The sequence below is a fragment of the Lactuca serriola genome, chromosome 2, assembly GCF_051521515.1.
Source record: "Lactuca serriola cultivar US96UC23 chromosome 2, Lser_US96UC23_V15, whole genome shotgun sequence".
NCBI classification, from domain to species: domain Eukaryota; kingdom Viridiplantae; phylum Streptophyta; class Magnoliopsida; order Asterales; family Asteraceae; genus Lactuca; species Lactuca serriola.
In genome coordinates this window covers 149,233,877-149,252,508 of record NC_136409.1, presented here as the reverse complement: position 1 = coordinate 149,252,508, position 18,632 = coordinate 149,233,877, and the positions used below count along the sequence as shown (strand labels likewise).

General features: G+C 34.5%; 1 protein-coding gene and 1 long non-coding RNA gene across 2 annotated transcripts; one reads left to right on the top strand and one right to left on the bottom strand.

The window, feature by feature from the left end:
• Positions 1-12,501: 12,501 nt before the first annotated feature.
• Positions 12,502-16,848, bottom strand: LOC145086981 (DNAse I-like superfamily protein). The gene is made up of 11 exons (XM_079024865.1): positions 16,652-16,848; positions 16,280-16,367; positions 16,071-16,152; positions 15,622-15,700; positions 15,432-15,536; positions 14,763-15,342; positions 13,878-14,071; positions 13,681-13,789; positions 13,226-13,374; positions 12,970-13,092; positions 12,502-12,890 (listed from the first exon to the last, which is right to left on the bottom strand). Exons 2-10 carry the CDS (start codon positions 16,307-16,309, stop codon positions 12,972-12,974), a joined length of 1,449 nt encoding a protein of 482 aa, XP_078880991.1. The 5' UTR covers positions 16,310-16,367; positions 16,652-16,848; the 3' UTR covers positions 12,502-12,890; positions 12,970-12,971.
• On the top strand, positions 15,833-16,073 carry LOC145086982 (uncharacterized). The gene is made up of 2 exons (XR_013700706.1): positions 15,833-15,988; positions 16,021-16,073. It is a non-coding gene; the product is annotated as an uncharacterized LOC145086982 (long non-coding RNA).
• Positions 16,849-18,632: the final 1,784 nt, after the last annotated feature.

The window sequence follows — 18,632 nt, the reverse complement described above, 5'->3', positions numbered from 1 at the left end:
ATATATATATATATATATATATTATATCTACTAATATGTTGGGTAGAACATGGGTAGATGAGATAGTTGGTATGTGATAAAATTATGAGGTATGTAAGATGATTAAAGAATAATATTGGTAGATGCACCAATTTGAGAATGTCATAATACTAGCAGATGCGCTTAAGAATAATATTGGTAGATGCACCAGATAGAGAATATCATAATACTAGCAGATGCGCTTATGGCATAATCCTGGCAGATGCGCTTATAGGATAAATGTCGGCAGATGCGCCTAAAAGAGAATGTCATAAACCTGGCAGTCGCGCCTCATATTGTATGACGTAATCCTAGCAAAGGCGCTTAAAGGATGATGTTGGTAGATGCGCCTTATGTAGCAATAGATTTTGTGCCAATTCCTTAGGTCAATCCTTAGGAATGAATGAATGACGGGTAATTGAATTCTTAGGGTAAAATCCTAAGAAATAAAGGAAGATAATGGGGATGGGTAATTGGGTTGATTGTTTGATGGTTGAATATAATAATTATATTATTGTGGGTCGAAACCCTATATGCTCACCAAGCTCCCAAGCTTGACCCACTCAGTTTTCTTTGCATTACAGGTAATGACACAAGAGTATAAGTCGGTGGACTTGACGAGAGATTTTGGATTAATAGATCAGTAGTTATAAATGACTATTGTAAGGTCTATTTTTGCTGTTTATGCTTTTGGTCTGTATCAGAACATGACATCCCGAGATTTTCTTATTTAATGGAAATACATTTCTCTAAAGAAATGCTTTGATAAATTTGTATCATATTTTGTTTTGGGAACAAATTCCACAACTGTTTTCTTTAAAAGATTACACTGATTTTAAAAACAAGCATAAACAAATCGGTCTTTTCTGGCCGAGAAATTAGGGATGTCACAAAAGAGCCTGAAGGGTTTGAGCCTCATGCATTGTTTGGGATAGACATCTGTAAAAGAAAAGGAACAAAGTTTAGATTAGATGAGAATCCTTAATAAATCACCCAAATGAAATATTAAGGCTAGGATCCAACACAATATTCTATAATTGCGAAGAGGGATGCCGTAATCCATTTGTAAAATATTTGAAGGTAGGTAAATGACGATTTACCAATTTCCACCATGAAAAACGAAACTACTTATTAGATTTTAATTTGATTTGAAATTCCTAGATTCTTTTAAGATTCATTGAACTTTCAATGACATGTTTAAATATCGATTGTGCCTTCTCAAGTTTGTGACTGGGATGCTGATGATCACAAATAAAGTGTGAATAACCATGCAAATATACTTAGTACTCTTAATGTTACAAATCACCTAACCAATGTGCCAGTTAATCACACATGCTCCATTGATCTATGATTAACATTAAGCTACCCTTTTCCACTCTTTATTAGTCCAAAATTAGTGTGCTGGTTAACCACACACGCTCCACTAACGACTTAATAAAGTGCAAAGTGTAATTTCATGGATTAACACCTATTCACATTTTTCCTAAAGTAACTAAGATTAGGAATTTAATAATAGGTTTAGTTACTAAATAATTTCATTATACTTTTAACGAGAATTAATGTCCTGTCCTACCCGTTCGGCTAACGACCCTCTACCAGTCAAGGAAGCAGTGGGTGAGAATGGACACCTATTAAACTACCATTTTATAGGCAGTAACCTTATACCCCCCCTATAGACTGGCTTTATGAATGAGGCCTACTAACAGTAAGACTGACTTTTCTTATATATATATATATATATATATATATATATATATATATATATATATATATATATATATAAGTATTAACATTTAATGTTATAATAGTATAAGGGTAGAATTTTAATCTTTTTAAAACTCTAGGGTTTTGGAATTAAATGTCTTATTAATGTGACTTTACAAATTCCAAAACTTGAGGGCAAGTTTTGAAACTTTTCAAGACCTTTCATATTCATAACCTATGAACCATTATGAGTTTTAATATACATGAATGTGACTTTTCATATAACTTGAGGACAAGCTTCAATAACACATTTCATTACCAATTAGATCAAATTTTTGGATCAAACACAATTATCATATAATTTTTCCTGTTGATCTAAACAAACTCATAACAAGACAATTCATATCAAATACTACATATAATTAATTTATTATCTAAACATTTGACAATTGCCTTTTAAATGGATGAAGACTATCATTACCAATTCAGAAAATACAATTTTTATGATTACAAAACAGTTTGTGGTAATGACTTTATCCATTTCTGGCTAAGAACTCAAAGTTTCTGCACACAGGAGCATTAACTTGTCGAGTGCATGAAATGGACTCGTCGAGTTGATGCCTTACTAAGTGGACTCGTCGAGACTGTTCATGGACTCGGCGAGTTCATCTGTCAGAATGCAGAAAAGTCGATTTTCCAGCTTTGAAAACAAGTGTGCATCAAGTATAATAGAAAGCAATCATAGGCTCTGATACCACTGTTGGGTTTTAAGATCTATAACACTCCTACGATGCACATGCAACCCTAGATGATTTGGAACTATGTTTTCTCTAATTATACATGCATTTTCAAATTTCCAAAGCATATAACTTAACTAGCATACAATTCAGAATAACAACTAGTTAGATAGCTTACCTCTTGTGTAGTTCTTGAACTTGGAAGCTTGAGCACCTCAAATGTTGTGACTCTAACATGTCACAAACACCAATATGCACAGGAGGCTCTTTAGAGAATAAGTTAGCTTGCAAAATCAGTTCACACACTCTTGTAGGTAGGGTTAGCCGATTTTGTCACTAAGGGGACTCTTTTATAGTGTTTCTCAAGGCTAGGGTTTCATCCATGAAACCCTAACGCACCCTGACCTTCCATATCCCTTAGGCTCCATGGGTTATTGCGGTAATTTAGTAATTCCACACAAATGGCGTACACTGGGCGTACGTTGTGTGCACTAGGTGTACTAGGGTTAGCCCTTGTACGCTGAGCATACACCCCATACGTGGGGTATACATGAAGAAATGGTAAACCCTGATTTTTAGGGTGTGGTTCATATTTAAACCTCATTATAGCCTCATATCTCTTTCTTCTTTAGCCTCCCTGTATGAGAAATGACCCCAAGCAAACCCTAAGTGAAAGAGTTTGTTTTGGATCCCATTTAAGTGTTTAAAAGTGTTCTTGAAGAAGAAGAAAGTGGTAAAAAGAGCTTGGAGTTTGGGAAGCATCTTGGATCTAGGATATCCTTCTTAATAGCAACCTCCATAAGGTAAAAAGTTCACATCTTGATCACTCCATCTTGTAGATCAATACATGGACTATCCATGAACCACTTAGCCCACCGTAATGGATCTTTGGCCCACACTATAAGAATGGATGATTTACATAATCAACCCCTTAGATTTAATTAGTCACTTTTGATCACAAAATTAATTAATTGTTGACCAGTACTAATTAAATAATATGATTTCTCAATTAATATATTATACTTATAATATATTAATAAATCAATAATAATCTTATTCTCAAAATTCCATCCTATCAAATTGCATTGGTGAAGGCAACCCAAAAGGATCATGCTACAATCGAGTCAAGTACACACCAGCTATAGTTATGGGCTTAGACACCAAATCCAACAGATTTTGGTCGATCCGGCCAAAGTAGAGGTCGTGATTTGATGGGAGGTTCTAAAGCTGCATTTGAGAATCAGAGTTTCCTGGGATTGCGGGCTATTACCAGAGATTCATTCAGGATTTCTCCAAGATAGTCGTACCCTTGACCCGACTGGCGAAGAAAACCATTGTATTTCGTTGGGGGTCTGAGCAACAGACAACATTTGAGACATTGAGGCAGAGATTATGCGAGGTGCCGATTCTAGCCCCGCCAGAGGGCGTGGAGGATTTTGTAGTGTACTGCGATGCGTCCATTTCGGGTTTGGGCTCAATATTGATGCTGATAAGGCATGTCATCGCCTACGCCTCGAGGCAGCTGAAGCCTCACGAGGCGAACTACCCGACGCATGATTTGGAGTTGGGGGCGGTCATCTTTGCCCTCAAGATATTGTGACATTACCTCTATGGGGTCCGTTGTACCATTTACACTGATCATAAGAGTCTAAGGTACCTCATGGATCAGCCGAATCTGAACATGAGACAACGTCGGTGGCTGGATGTGGTGAAGGATTATGATTGTGAGATCCTATACCACCCGGGAAAGGCCAATGTTGTGGCCAATGCTCTTAGCTGCAAGGCAGCCCCAATCAGAGACGTTTGCTTGCGGATGATAGTGGTAACTCCGCTTCTGGGGCAGATTCGAGAGGCCCAACAGGAGGCTATGAAGGAGGAACATTGGAAGAGCGAGCGTATTGTAGGACAGGTTTCCTCCTTCGACTATGATAGCCGTGGGTTGTTGACACTACACCGTAGAGTGTGGGTTCCATATCATGGAGGGGTGTGCCAGATTTTGATGGAGGAGGCGCACAAATCATGATTCTTGATTCATCTTGGGGTGACGAAGATGTACAAAGATCTTCGTCCTGATTACTGGTGGCCCTGCATGAAGTGGGACGTAGCCTGGTACGTCGAGAGATGCCTAACCTGCAGGAAGGTCAAGGCCGAACACCAACGGCCTCATGGCAAGACACAGCGGTTGGACATCACCATGTGGAAATAGGAAGATATTACCATGGATTTCATCACCAAGCTTCCCAAGACCGCGCAGGGAGTGGATTCCATATGGGACATCGTGGATCGGTTGACCAAGGGTGCTCATTTCATACCGATCCAGGAGAGCATTTTGGCCGAGAAACTGGCGGACATCTATATTCGAGAGGTTGTAGCTCGACATAGAGTGCCAGTCTCCGTGATTTCTGACAGAGATGTGCGGTTCACTTCCAAATTCTGGAAGAAATTCCACGACGAGTTAGGTACTCTATGGCACGAAGTGCAAACTTTTCACTGATCATAAGAGTCTCCAATATCTATTTAGTCAAAAAGAATTGAATATGAGGCAACGACGCTGGCTAGAGTTACTTAAGGACTATGACTGTGAGATACTTTACCACCCTGGTAAAGCTAATGTTGTTGCTGATGCTCTTAGTCGGAAAGTCAATCTTGAAAGGAAGAGGCCAAGAGCGTTGAGAATAGAAGTTGTCTCGACAATTGTGGAGAGTATAAAGAAATCTCAAGAGGAAGCTTCTTAGAAGAATGACCGAAAGGATGAACGTTTGGGCAAAACGTTGGTGTTCGGTATAAACAGTCATGGACTGAAAGTGTTCCAAGATCGGATTTGGATACCTAAGACAGGAGGAGTCAGAGATCTTCTGATGGAAGAAGCTCACAAGACCATGTACTCGATTCATCCTGGTAGCACTAAAATGTATAGGGACCTGACACCCTACTACTGATGGCCGATGATGAAGCTTGATGTTGCAAAGTATGTGGCCGAGTGTGTGACTTGTGCTAGAGTCAACACACAACATCAGAAACCATATGGGAGTTTAGAGCCTTTGCCTGTACCTATGGGTAAATGAGAAGACATTGCTATGGATTTTGTCACTAAACTGCCAGAACAAAGAATGGTCACGACATGATTTGGGTGGTCGTTGATCGATTCACTAAGAGTGTGCATTTCATAGCAGCCAATGAGAAATGGTCTATGGAAAAGCTTGCGAATTCTTACGTGAAGGAAATTGTAAGGCTTCACGGTGTTCCATTAACGATTGTATCAGATCGTGATAGTCGTTTCACCTCAAGGTCTTGGAAAAGTCTACAAGAGGAAATGGGTCCCAATTTGTGTTTAAGTACAGCTTACCATCCGCAGACTGATGGTCAGAGCGAAAAAACAATACAAACACTTGAAGATATGCTGAGAGCATGTGCCCTAGAATTCCTAGGTAACTGGGATGAACATTTACCTTTGGTAGAATTTTCCTACAATAATAGTTTCCACTCGAGCATAAAGATGGCACCTTATCAAGCTTTGTACGGACAGAAGTGTTGTATGCCATCTTGTTGGCTTGAGGCTGGGGAAAAGCAGTTTATGGGACCCGAGATGGTTCATCAAACCGCTGAAAAGTTGAAAATAATTAGGGAAATAATATTAGCCGCTCAGGATCGTCAAAAGAGCTATGCTGACAAAAAGCGAAGACCGATGACTTTTGAAGTTGGAGATTCGGTTTTGCTTAAAGTATCGTCGTGGAAGGGACTTATAAGATTTGGTAAAAGGGGAAAATTAAGTCCAAGGTTTATTGGACCGTTTAAAGTTCTTCAGAGGGTTGGGAACCAAGCTTATAAGCTCGAACTACCAGAAGAACTGAATGGAATTCATAACACTTTCCATGTGTGTTATTTGAGGAAGTTTATGGGAGAAGTTCCCGACATAATTCCAATTTATGAGATAAGAATTGATGAGAACAAGAGGTTGATTGAAGAACCTAAAGCAATCGTTGACCGAAAGACTAAGAAGTTGCGACGCAAGATGGTCGAGTTAGTGCTTGTCCGATGGAAACACACAAATGGTCTGAATCTCACCTGGGAAATGGAGAGTGACATAATGAGTCGCTACCCGCAGTTGTTTGTTGATGTGTGATTACGGGGACAAAATCATTCTAAGGTGGAGAGAATTGTAACGCTTGTGTTTCTGGTCTTGTCATTAATAGCAATGTATTAGTCTACGTTAACCTTTGTAACCCATTTTGAAATAATAAGAATGTATTATTTGAGTATTATATGTTTTGTACTTAGTTGTGTGGCTTAAATGAATTAAGAATAAAAATAAGCGTCAAAATAAAATAGTAGATAAAGCCGATATCTTTGGATAATGTTGTATTAGTTGAAACGTGGTTTCCGAATATATAAAGAATGTCGAAATCCGAGTTATAACGAAGAATTTATGATCTGTCGAAGTTTCGCGACAGAACCGGCACGATGCCGAATGACGTAAAACACGAATTTAAGATAGAGCGATATCTAGCCTTAGTAATCTAAACGAAAGTTGAAGAGTTCATTAAACTGAGAGCGTGCATAAAAAGAACGCCCAAATATGACTTCGTATGAGGAAGTTATGATTTTCTGAAATTTCGACTTAGTAGTATGCAGCCCGAATACTCGATTTGAGATCGAGCGGTTTTTAGCCGAAACAGTCTAAACGAGAATCAAAGATCTCGTTAATATTAGTGAAATGATAAAAAGATAGGCGAAAACGGACGTCGGATGAAGAGGTTATGAATTTATAACGGAGTTTTCCTGTCCCGGCCTACTAAAAATAATATATAAGTAATATATTTATAATATATTAAAAATAAAGTCAGAATTAGCCAACGGAGTCTAAAAGAGAGTTGTAGATCATAATCTCACCTACGCGTCGATATAAAGAACGTCGAAAACGGAGTTCGTATGCGAAAGTTATAAATTTCTGAAGTTCGGGGCGCGAAACCCCAAAACTGTCAGATACCACGATGTGGCAAGTCTTATAACACCTCCTGGATTCCCCAGACGCAACTTGCGATGACGCATGTAGTGACGACCAAGCCCACGACGTGGATAAAGGTGCCACGACGTGGTAAGGGCAAATTTTGCCCTATAAATAGATTTGAAGGGCCAGCCGTTTAGGGTTGCTATTTTCTCTCCTCTCTCTCTCTCTTGTTTTACCTCGATTTACCTGCAAGAAATATCCCGAAGCCTCGGTATCATCGCGAGTCCCGAAGCCCGAAGATCCCGAGAAGAAAAGAGTTTCTGAGCCGAAGCTCTGCTCGCGAGGAGCCCGGTTTGTGTGAAGATCTTCCAGATCTACCGAAGAATACTACTTCTATAAGTCGTAGTGCTGTCCGATCATCTTCTGATCAAGTGAGTGTGTAGTTACTTTCTTCTAACGCATAATTATGAAGTATTTTATATGAAATACGTGTTATGTGTATAATTTGTTGTTATATGTGTGAATGTATATTCACTTTCTTCAATCTCATAGATATGATTTATTCTCTATGAAATACATGTTATGTGTATGTGTCTCATCTGTTGTTTGGAATATGTATTGAATGAGAATGCTATACAGGTTTTAAACTCTGTATAAAAATATATATTTTTATCTACTAATATGTTGGGTAGAACATGGGTAGATAGTTGATGTGTGATAAACAGATGAGAGGCCTCGATGTTGTTTTTGATTCACTCATCTAGCGGAGTTTAGATGACGACCACAGACTTTTCTAGACAGTCATGTGGAACGCTAGCAGGCTCGCCGCCTGTAGGTGTTAATGAACTTGGGTGTTCATTCGCTGTACTCCATCCCCCTTATGGTTGCCTTATTTGACATATATTGCTGGGAAACCCCTGAAGCATGTGTTGTCGCCCGGATGAAATATTCTTAGACTAGGTCCCTTGTGTTAATTATTTTAGGGACGTAAAGTGAGAATAACGGGAATGGGTAATTGGGTTATTGTTGGTTGATGAAAATTAATTTAATTATTTATTGTGGGTAGAAAACCCTATATGCTCACCAGGCTCCCAAGCCTGACCCACTCAGTTTATTTGTATTACAAGAAGTGGCGCAAGGGCATAAGATGGATGAATCATCAAGTTGTTTTGTTTACAAGTTTGTATATGTATATATTTGTTGAATGACTTGTAATGTTATCGTTTATGCTTTATGGTCTGTATCGGAACATGACATCCCGAGTTTTGATTATATAATGAAAATACATTTCTTTATGAAATGCTTTGGTAAATATTATTTTATCACGTTTTGTTTTGGGGAACAAATTCCGCAACTCTTTTAAATCAAAAGGATTTACTCTGAAATTATTCTAAAAGCATAAATGAAACCAGTCTTTACTGGCCGTGATTTTGGGGATGTCACAGATGTCCTTGGGATTGTACTCTGACATTATTATTATTATGTGAGATGTTTTTATGACATTTGACTTATGGGTCATGAGTTTGATATGATATTGATGTTGTTATTCAGTAAATGGTTTTATAAATTACTTAATTAAAAACGAAATTTTGGTCTTGAAAATTGGGATGTTACAATGGGCCAACATTGGTGCCTTCGACCCATAGTATAGTAAGGAGACTCACCTCAAGCTGCTAAATATCTCAAATAAAAGCTCAGACTGCCAATTAGAAAAATCCTTGCGCTAACATCATCAATAACACCAAATTAATAATTGGTCCACAACCCGTAGCTGAAGTCCATGCTCGATTATCTAACACTCAGGGTAAAATTCCATTTTACCCTTTCCTCACTTGGCCCAAAATCCGAGGCCCAAACCAAAAGCTTCAAAAACCCAATATGGCCCAACTTCCTAATTAGGCCTAAAACCCATGATGGGCCTAATCTAAGAAGGCCCAAAACCACATCTCACGTCGTGACCAGTCCTTGGTCACGTCGTGATAGTTCACTCGATCTGATCTCACTCATCTCGATTCCACCTAGCCAACTCAGTCAAGAAATAACACCTGAGCTTGTCTCACATCGTGAGCCCAAACAAGCTCATCAGAAATGGGACCAAACACCCCTCACATCACGAAACCTTGTGCCGCACGTCGTGAGAACAGTATGAGGCTAAAAATCCAACTTTTAAGTCCTTAATCCATTAAGCCTTCGACCCCACTTCTTTCATAAACTAAAGAGGACTCCAAAGGTCAATAAAAATGATTACTTGATGGATATGCATGCCCCATGCATGTCCTAAACCCATCTTAGGTCAAAATGATAAGAAATAGCCCCCAACTCATGCAAGATTCATAAATCACAACTAAACTTCAGATCTATAAGATATGATGCTCAAGGGACTCTTAAAGGACATAAATTTGCCAACTTTATGGATTTACTCCATGCAAACTCTCACAATCATGAAGGAAAAGGGATAAGAACCTAGATCTAGTAACTTAAACTCATAAAGGTTGAATCTTGGACATTTACAATGGTCCAGAATATGCACAAGATGATGATGATGAAGCCTCCTTGCTGGACCAACACTCTGAACACCTTCTTCTTCTTCTTCTTCTTCTTTTTCTTCTTCTTCTTCTTCTTCTTCTTCTTCTTCTTCTTCTTCTTCTTCTTCTTCTTCTTCTTCAAGCCTCTAAAACACCAAGATGAATCCAAAACCACCAAAAGATATGAGGGTTAGGGTTTTCTGAGTTGGAGGGAGATGGAGGCTGAGAAATGAACCCTAAAACCGAGTTAAGGGAGCTTAAATATATGTGAAACCCTAAAAGTTTGTGGGCTTGGGCTGCATCGCTCCTCACGTTGTGAGCTCCTATTGCTTACGTTGTGAGCTCCTATTGCTTACGTCGTGAGCTCGGTCTCGGACAAAAATCTTCATGTATCCCATCTCACATCGTGATCCCTTATTTCTCACGTTGTGAGGCTCATTTTTCTCCAAAACTCAACCTTTTTACTCCTTGAAGCCCCGATTCGATTCGTCCATATATATATATATATATATATATATATATATATATATATATATATATATATATATATATATATATATATTGTTGCGACGCAACATGCGGAGGGGATGGCTAGACCGAGTCAGGTAAAGACTGTTCCAGGTTTCCATTTACGCTTAATTGTACCGACTGGAATCCATGAATCCTGTGATGGCATAAGACTTAGATCTGAAGCAGATAAGTGAACATTAGGGGCAAAGCTAGTTTTCTAAGAAAATGGAAAACCAGGGACAAAATTCCAATAAAATGGTTTGGATTTATTTAAGTGGACACACTCCTTTTCTTCCTTTTTCTTCTTTCTTTAGGTGATGATATTTACAGGTGGTAAATGGTAATGAAAATGATGAAAGGGGTTTGTTGTTCATGAAAAAGATGCCAACAAGTTGTGTTTATTGGTGGTGCTCATGGTGCATCGTGGCTACGGGCGTTGGTGGCGAGCGGTGGTGGTGCTGGTGGTGGACGACGATGGTAGACTTTTATGCTCGGTTCAGATCGTTTGATGTGTGTGGTTTGCATATGTTTTTGTTGTTTTGTATTCTTTTTGGATTTGTTTACAGTAACATATCATGTGGGTTTTGCTTTGTTCATATGGATTTATTCATTTCTTGAGAGAGAGAGAGAGAGAGAGAGAGTTAAATACTTTTTTTCTTTTTATTTTAAATAAGACAAAACATCATAAATGGTCCCTAGTAGTAAAATAACGAAAATGCCCTCCAAATATTATAATCAAATAATTGTTAACCGCCAAAACCTAATGGAGTTAGCTCAAATGACTGTTTGTTAAGAGTTTTGAAACCACATGGAATATCTATGAGGTTTTTTAAACATAAAGACCAAACTTCAGTTTTTTGAAAACCACAGGGACCATTTATGAAGTTTTTTCTTTTATTTATTCTTATTATAGTTTACTAAAAATTACCAGGAAAATCTACAGAAAAGTCTAAAACTTTTGAGAAAAATTCCAAAAAAGTCATAAATTTTTTTGAACAAAAAAGTTTTATTATTTTGATAAAATCATATATATATATATATATATATATATATATATATATATATATATATATATATATATATATATACACACACACATACTAGGTGTGAGACCCATGTATTACATGGATTTATTTTAAAAAAATTAAATATAAAATTTTAACGATTTGAAAACTTTAAATTTATAAGAAATATAAATTTTTGGAATTATTAAAATTAATGAGACTTTAATGCATTAGATACATTACATATATACACCATTTTCTAATAAATACCTTACATATATATTACCCTATATATTAAATGTGGATTTTAATTTAATAAAATCAAAAATACAATAAAATGACAAGTGAAAAATAGAAAATTTTAAAATTTCTAGAAAATGCCATGTGTCCAAATGAATGAGAAGAGGACATGTGGCAAAGTCATTTTCATTTATTAGGATATATATATATATATATATATATATATATATATATATATATATATATATATATATATATATATATATAATTTTTTCGTTAATTTGGGCAAAATGTTAAATAATCGAGATTTTTCTGTTCAAAAAAATCTTTTGAAACTTCATTGCAATTTTTCCCAAAAGTTTGGAACTTTTCTGTAGATTGGATAAACTTTTCCTAATATGTCCGATATATTGGATTAACTTGAGACCGATGCAACTATAAAAACTTTTAGAGCCGAATGACCTGCGCCCGTGGGGTTTTTATGTCCATGTCATCACAAAATATTCACGTCTTAAACCTAACAATTTAAAAGGAAAAATATTCATAAATCAATTTTATGCTAAACTTTGACACCACAATGGTTTCTTTTTGTTGCCAAAATGACCAAAACGGGTTTTTATTTTTAGCATTTACCTTTCTTCTAATGTTTTTTAACCTTTAGAGAAAATTTTACAACATTAAAACATAGATTCAAGGTTCAGTGAGAATAATTTTTGAAATTATATAACCAAAACAATTTAAATACTTTCTGAATACACAACAACAATACCATGAAATGAAACATCATCAAGTGATACTCCAACATTTTGAAAATATGACACTAAAATTATCTATATAAATCTTGTATACGAACGTTTACCATTTTCAAAACGGATCACCACCATCTAAAAGTCATATATAAACTATTTTTTTGTAACATTTAAAGAGTAATAAATAATCAAAGATATATATATTTTTTTTTTTGGCTAATCCAACAAACCATTGTTCTTGACTTCATAATCTTTGAAAAAGATGCAGATGCAACTCATGCAAAGATGATACTGGAGAAAGCCAATCTTTTCTTCATTTCTTTCTTCTTCTTCTTCTGATATTATACTTGCAAGAATGCTTCTATGTACAGTTAGAGAAACTTAATACTTGATTATTATTATGCTTCTTTATGTCTGTCCATCAGCTAATCAAAACTCAAGAGTTTTCTTATTACCTGCATAAAAGAATACATTTTAGAATTATATTACTCAAGGAAACAGATAAAACATTTCCCATTTTACAATTTTACTCACCTTTAATTATGTAAAAACACTAAAAATGTCGAACAAACAGGCCTGTGGTCAGAAAACCTCGACTCCCAACGTGTATATGACTTCTGATGTATTCCCTCTCCATACCACAATATTCTATCACACCTGAAAATTTTAGGTTCTTGATTAATGTTACTTATTGAAATTTGCATTATAAAAGATTTTCTTTATAGGTTTTGTAGCCTAAAAAGTAATCTTTTTTTGACTTCTAAATTCTAACATGATATTGGCTCATTACCATGCTGGTGTTCTTCTTTTGCTCTTTGATTTTATGGTGTCTCCAGCATACAAATCTGAATTGTAGGAGTATTTGTATGTTGGTGGAAAGAAGATCTTCCCCTCTTTCCAACCTTTGAATACTCTCCCAGCTTCCCTTTCCATTTTAAGCTGTCCAAACATCCACAATATAAACAAAAAGAAAAAGTTTAAAAAAAAAAACAAAAAAGATTTTCGATTTAGTCGTTACACTTTCTTTTTTACAAGAAACTCGATCCAAATGTTATAAATAATTAAACAAATGCATTACTACAAAAAAAGTTATTCTCTCAACAACCCCTGAACTGGCCCACACTGTCTTTACCAGAATACAGTCCACATTGGAACTGAAACTTTCACACTGTGACTACCGAGGCATATAAGAAGTGGTTAAATTATTAAACAAACAAAGTATGGGAAATGAACATATGGAAGTACCTGATCCTTATTAAGAAGGGCATCCCAGTCATTTTGCTCCAAAAATTTCTTGGTTTCATGGTAACTAAGGGCGATTCGGTAGTTTAAATCACCTAACCAAATGACTCGGCTGGAGAAATTATCATAACATGAGATTACATTTGGATTTTTATAAGTCTTGATTTATAATCAAGAAGATAAAAAAGAAAGATTCTTACTCATGTTCTAAAATTTTGTCTGGCACCTTGGCATTGGGTGTTCTGCAAATCTTTGGAAATTGTGTGCTTTTAAGTATCTCAATAACATCTAAATTTCTTCGAAGCTCATCCCCTTCTTTTTCTCCTGATGCCAAGTGACTACATACAAAGCAAAAGCTTGTTTGCTTGAAGGTCATGCTCACCGAAATACAACCCTGTAAACAATTAAATTACCAAAAAAAAAAAAACTTTCAACTAGGTTTACATCAAAAAGCTTCAAAATTTGTGATATATATCGAACAAAGTTGAAAACTTTATTCATCATACATCACAACTTTCAACTTTGTGGAATAAAGCTTTGAACTTTGTGTGTATATGAAATAAAGCTTTGAGCTTTGTGGTTTACGTGTGATGTATATCGAATAAAATTTTGAACTTTGTCACGTCTATCCAATATAACAATGAACTGTGTGATGTATATCAAATAAAGCTTTGAATTTTTGTGATGTATATCGAATAAAGCTTTGAACTTTGTGAGGTATATCAAATAAAACTTTCAACTTTGTGATGTATGATGAAAAAAGATTTAAACTCTGAGATGTATATCAAAAAAATATTTGAACGTTGAGACATATATTTAATAAAGCTTAGAACTTTGTGATGTAAATCGAATAAAGCTTTGAACTTTGTGATGTATGTGAAATACAAATTTGATCTGTGTGATGTATATTGAATAAAGCTTTGAACTTTGTGATGTATGTCAAGTACAAATTTGATCTGTGTGATGTATATTGAATAAAGCTTTGAACTATGTGGATTATGTGTGATGTATATCGGATTAAATTTAGAACTTTGTGATGTATTTAAAGAAAAAAAAGCTTCAAGATACATCAACTATTAACATACCTTATTCCCAAGATAACCCAAAATCCCACGACTTATGCAAGAAGTTCTCAAGTGGCCTATATATGGAACAAGCTCCTTTTTAACCCAAATTGTGACGAAAATGCCCACCATTTGCTTGCTCTTTATAAGACAATATCTCAAATGTTGATTCTTTCCAGTTGGTGGAGGTGCAGCGGTAGTAACATCAGGCGCCACCATGTTAGGGGTAGTATCGTCTTCTTCTGATGAAGAGGGATCATCATAATTGTTTGACTTTGACTTTTGACATGCGAAACATGAATCCCTTCCATAATAACTCTTTCTTTCAGGCTCAACAATGGTGCAATTGCAGCTCTTGAATCTTCTTCGACTCTCTGATCTGAAAGATCTACTTGCGGATTTGAGCGATGTTCTTTGCAAGAACATCGAAGATTTTCTTTCAAAAGAATTGGAATTTGTATTTGTTCTATTTAATGCGTAATAATCTTTATTAGATTGTTTGTTGAGAGATTGACTAATCAACGAGAGCCATTTTGCTGCAGAACCGTTGTCTTCTATTACTAACACATTTCCAGCGTTTAATGGGACTATTTCCTGAAAACTGATCACATAAAACATTTTTTTTTTAAATCGTTGGATTATAAATTAAGAGAAGATATAACAAATTAACAATATGTATTATATACGCACCCAAGAATGTATATATCTGATTGACAATTGATTTGTAGAAGGTTATCAAGATCGAGATCACTAGAAGGTGATTTTCCTGCTACATTCCAAGTTGCTGTAAACACCCTACAGAAATGAATCATGAAAACATGAATAAATTTACAAAATTATCAAAAAAAGTGTAAAAAGGATATAAAGATGAAATTGGAACCTGAGGGATTGAACATCATGACTAATTGCCATTGAATCACTTAGTAAGTTAGTGCAATCCAACACACCAATCCTGCTAGCTGCATAAGTATGGTGAATATAAAGATGATAATGGATATAAAGATTAAAGAATATTATATATATGGATATAAAGATTATAAATGATATTATATGGTCTTCTTGAAGGCATCAAGTGACAATGGAATGGATGTCTTTCTGTGTTGCTTAGTGAGGTCAAAAAGCAAAAATTTGAACATATTCTTCACTTTTTTCTTTACTTCAACTTGTAATATTCCTCATTATCTTATCTTCAAACAATTAAATTCTGGTCTCTAATTCGCAGATATTTGGGAGAGACTTTGACCAAAGTTTAAATATCACACAACTTTTAACCCAAAAGAAGAATTCAACAGACAAAAGGAGTAGTTGGATGCTCGAGAAATAAACAACCTGTGGGATCAAAAGAATTTTTCAATACTTTTCCTTCGTCTCCATTGTTCAGCTTCATTGACAAAATTTTATGAATAAAGGACTGAAATCATCGACATCATCATCATTATTATCGTCATGATGCATCAAAAGAAAAGGGATAACACAATCAGAGAGAATGAATGAATAAAATAAGGATTGAATTAGTGAATCGAAGTCATTATGCAAACCTTTTTGATTTCTTCCATTTTCCCAGTCATTTTTCACATGGGTATGATATATGAATTATGATCCAGATTCGGAATCACAATTCTTCAACTGAAATATCAGATTCAATTCAGAATACATACAAAATTGGAAACGAAAATACACCTAACAATAAAGAAATCAAAGATGAATGAATTTCATATTAAAAAATTGGAAAAGGAAAGAAACCCGCAGAAACCATGTTTCCTGATTTCTGGAAACAAAAAGTTGGCTCACGATACGGAGACATTGAAAACCCCACATGGGTTTTCAAAAAGGAAGTCAACTCGCTGCAATTTTTATGTGGGGTTTAATGCGTTTATGAAGAAAACGAGGGAGATAGGTGGAGAGGGGACCTGAAAAACATTCTGTACTTCCTTCCACAAGCTGTTGAATCTGAACTTTTTTCTTCAAATCAACCTGCTTCTGTTGATGCATTAAAACTTTAAAAGGGATGTTCAATTGATTTAATTGAAGGAAAGTCGTTCTGAATTGAAAGAATACGTCAAATTTGGGAATATATATGACATATCACATATCCCTGCTTAATTCAACTGTTCTTGGTTTTGTGCCAACAAGATGTGTGAAAGAACGCGATGTAATTTTCATTCATACCCTTTTAGTGTTGTTTTATTTCACATAGACCCTAAATTATATGAAATTGTTTATAAACAAAAATGATAAACAAAATATCTATAAATATTAAATAGTATCAATTGATCACATACTTCCAAGCTAACTATGTATATGTTTATTGAAATCGTGACCATGTCTTCTTCAAGCTGTTTTAAGACTTATATAATCTAATTAATAAATATACAACTTTAAGGGAAAAAATATTATATTATTTTAAAGTGAATTCTCTTATATTTTTATGAAATTCTAATTTAAGGCTTTCTAGCTTAAAAAAAATACCTATTTATTTCATTCAACCATTAAAAAAACTATTAGATTATCTTTTTTTAGTAATCCTTATATTCTCTAAAATTTTATGATTTAAGAGATTATAACCAACAGATTTTTGAGAAACTTACCTATCATCTATCATTTATGGTTATATGAGGTTTATTGGTCTCAAGAAATCTTAAATTAGACAATCTCATAAAAAATAAGAGTTTTAAACATTAGAAATATAATATAATGGTTTTTTATGATTTTTTTTTTAAATTTAGTTTTTATAATTAGGGTTAATCTCATAAAAGGCCTTATATTTTATTTTTTTTATCGGAATCTTTTAGTCGTTTTCTTCCAAAGAAATTGTAGAATGTAATGATTTTTTCAGGAAAAACTAAAAAAATTTAAGGTTTCGAAACACTTAAAAGGTTAAGGTTTATTTCCGGAAAAAAAAAAGAAGACAAAGTTGAGAATTTTCCTGGAAAATTAAAAAATATAATGTCTTTCTAATAAAAAGGTTTGAAATTTAATTCGGAAAACACATAAAATATATTTTTTATGATTAACCCTTATAACTACTAATACAAATTTTATCTGCCTTTAAAAAAAAGTTATTATCTAAGTATAAAGAGTATAAAATATGTAAAAAAAAAAAAAAAAAAGATGGGGCTTGTTGAGTAAAAAGGGGAAAGTGAGTTGGCTTGACTAACCGGGAATCATTGAAAAGCGAAAACTAGTTGGGGGTTCAATTCACAAGAAATCCATCGAAGTGGGTGGTCCAAATCACACACAACGTGCAAGGCTTAAACCCTCCTTTTTCCTTTTTTAATTGTATGACAAATTAACATTTAATTTTTTTTAATTTAGAAAAATGCATTTAGGATATTATTAGATCAATGTGAGCAAAACAATATACACGTGATGTTCATGTTCATGCCAACTATTATAATTACCGTGTCATATTATAATATTATAATTGGGTGTTGCTAACAAGACACCTTTTAGACATTTATTGATATTTTTATAAAAAATTAACTGTTTATAATCATTTTTTCCGGAAAATAATATAATTTCACGCAATAAAAATATTTAAAAAATTAATTAAGGTGTTCATATTGCAATATTTGGTGTTTTTTTAGTCAACCACATTATAATTAGAGGATTTGTCGCTAAACATATTTAAAATAGAAAAAAAATACTTTTTAATTTTAAATTTTATAAATTATAGTTTAATTAGCGGTACAAAACTATGATAAAATTGTTTTTGAAAAAAATCACATACAAACATTAATTTTAACTTTATATAAGTGTGAAACTGAAAATAAATTGAAAATCTAATTAAATAAACTTAGCCAAACACCCTTTTAGTGTAGCTAAGTTTTAAATTAGCCTATCTTTGTCTAATTTTCTATAACAAGATGAGAAAAGAGATAAATTGATTTT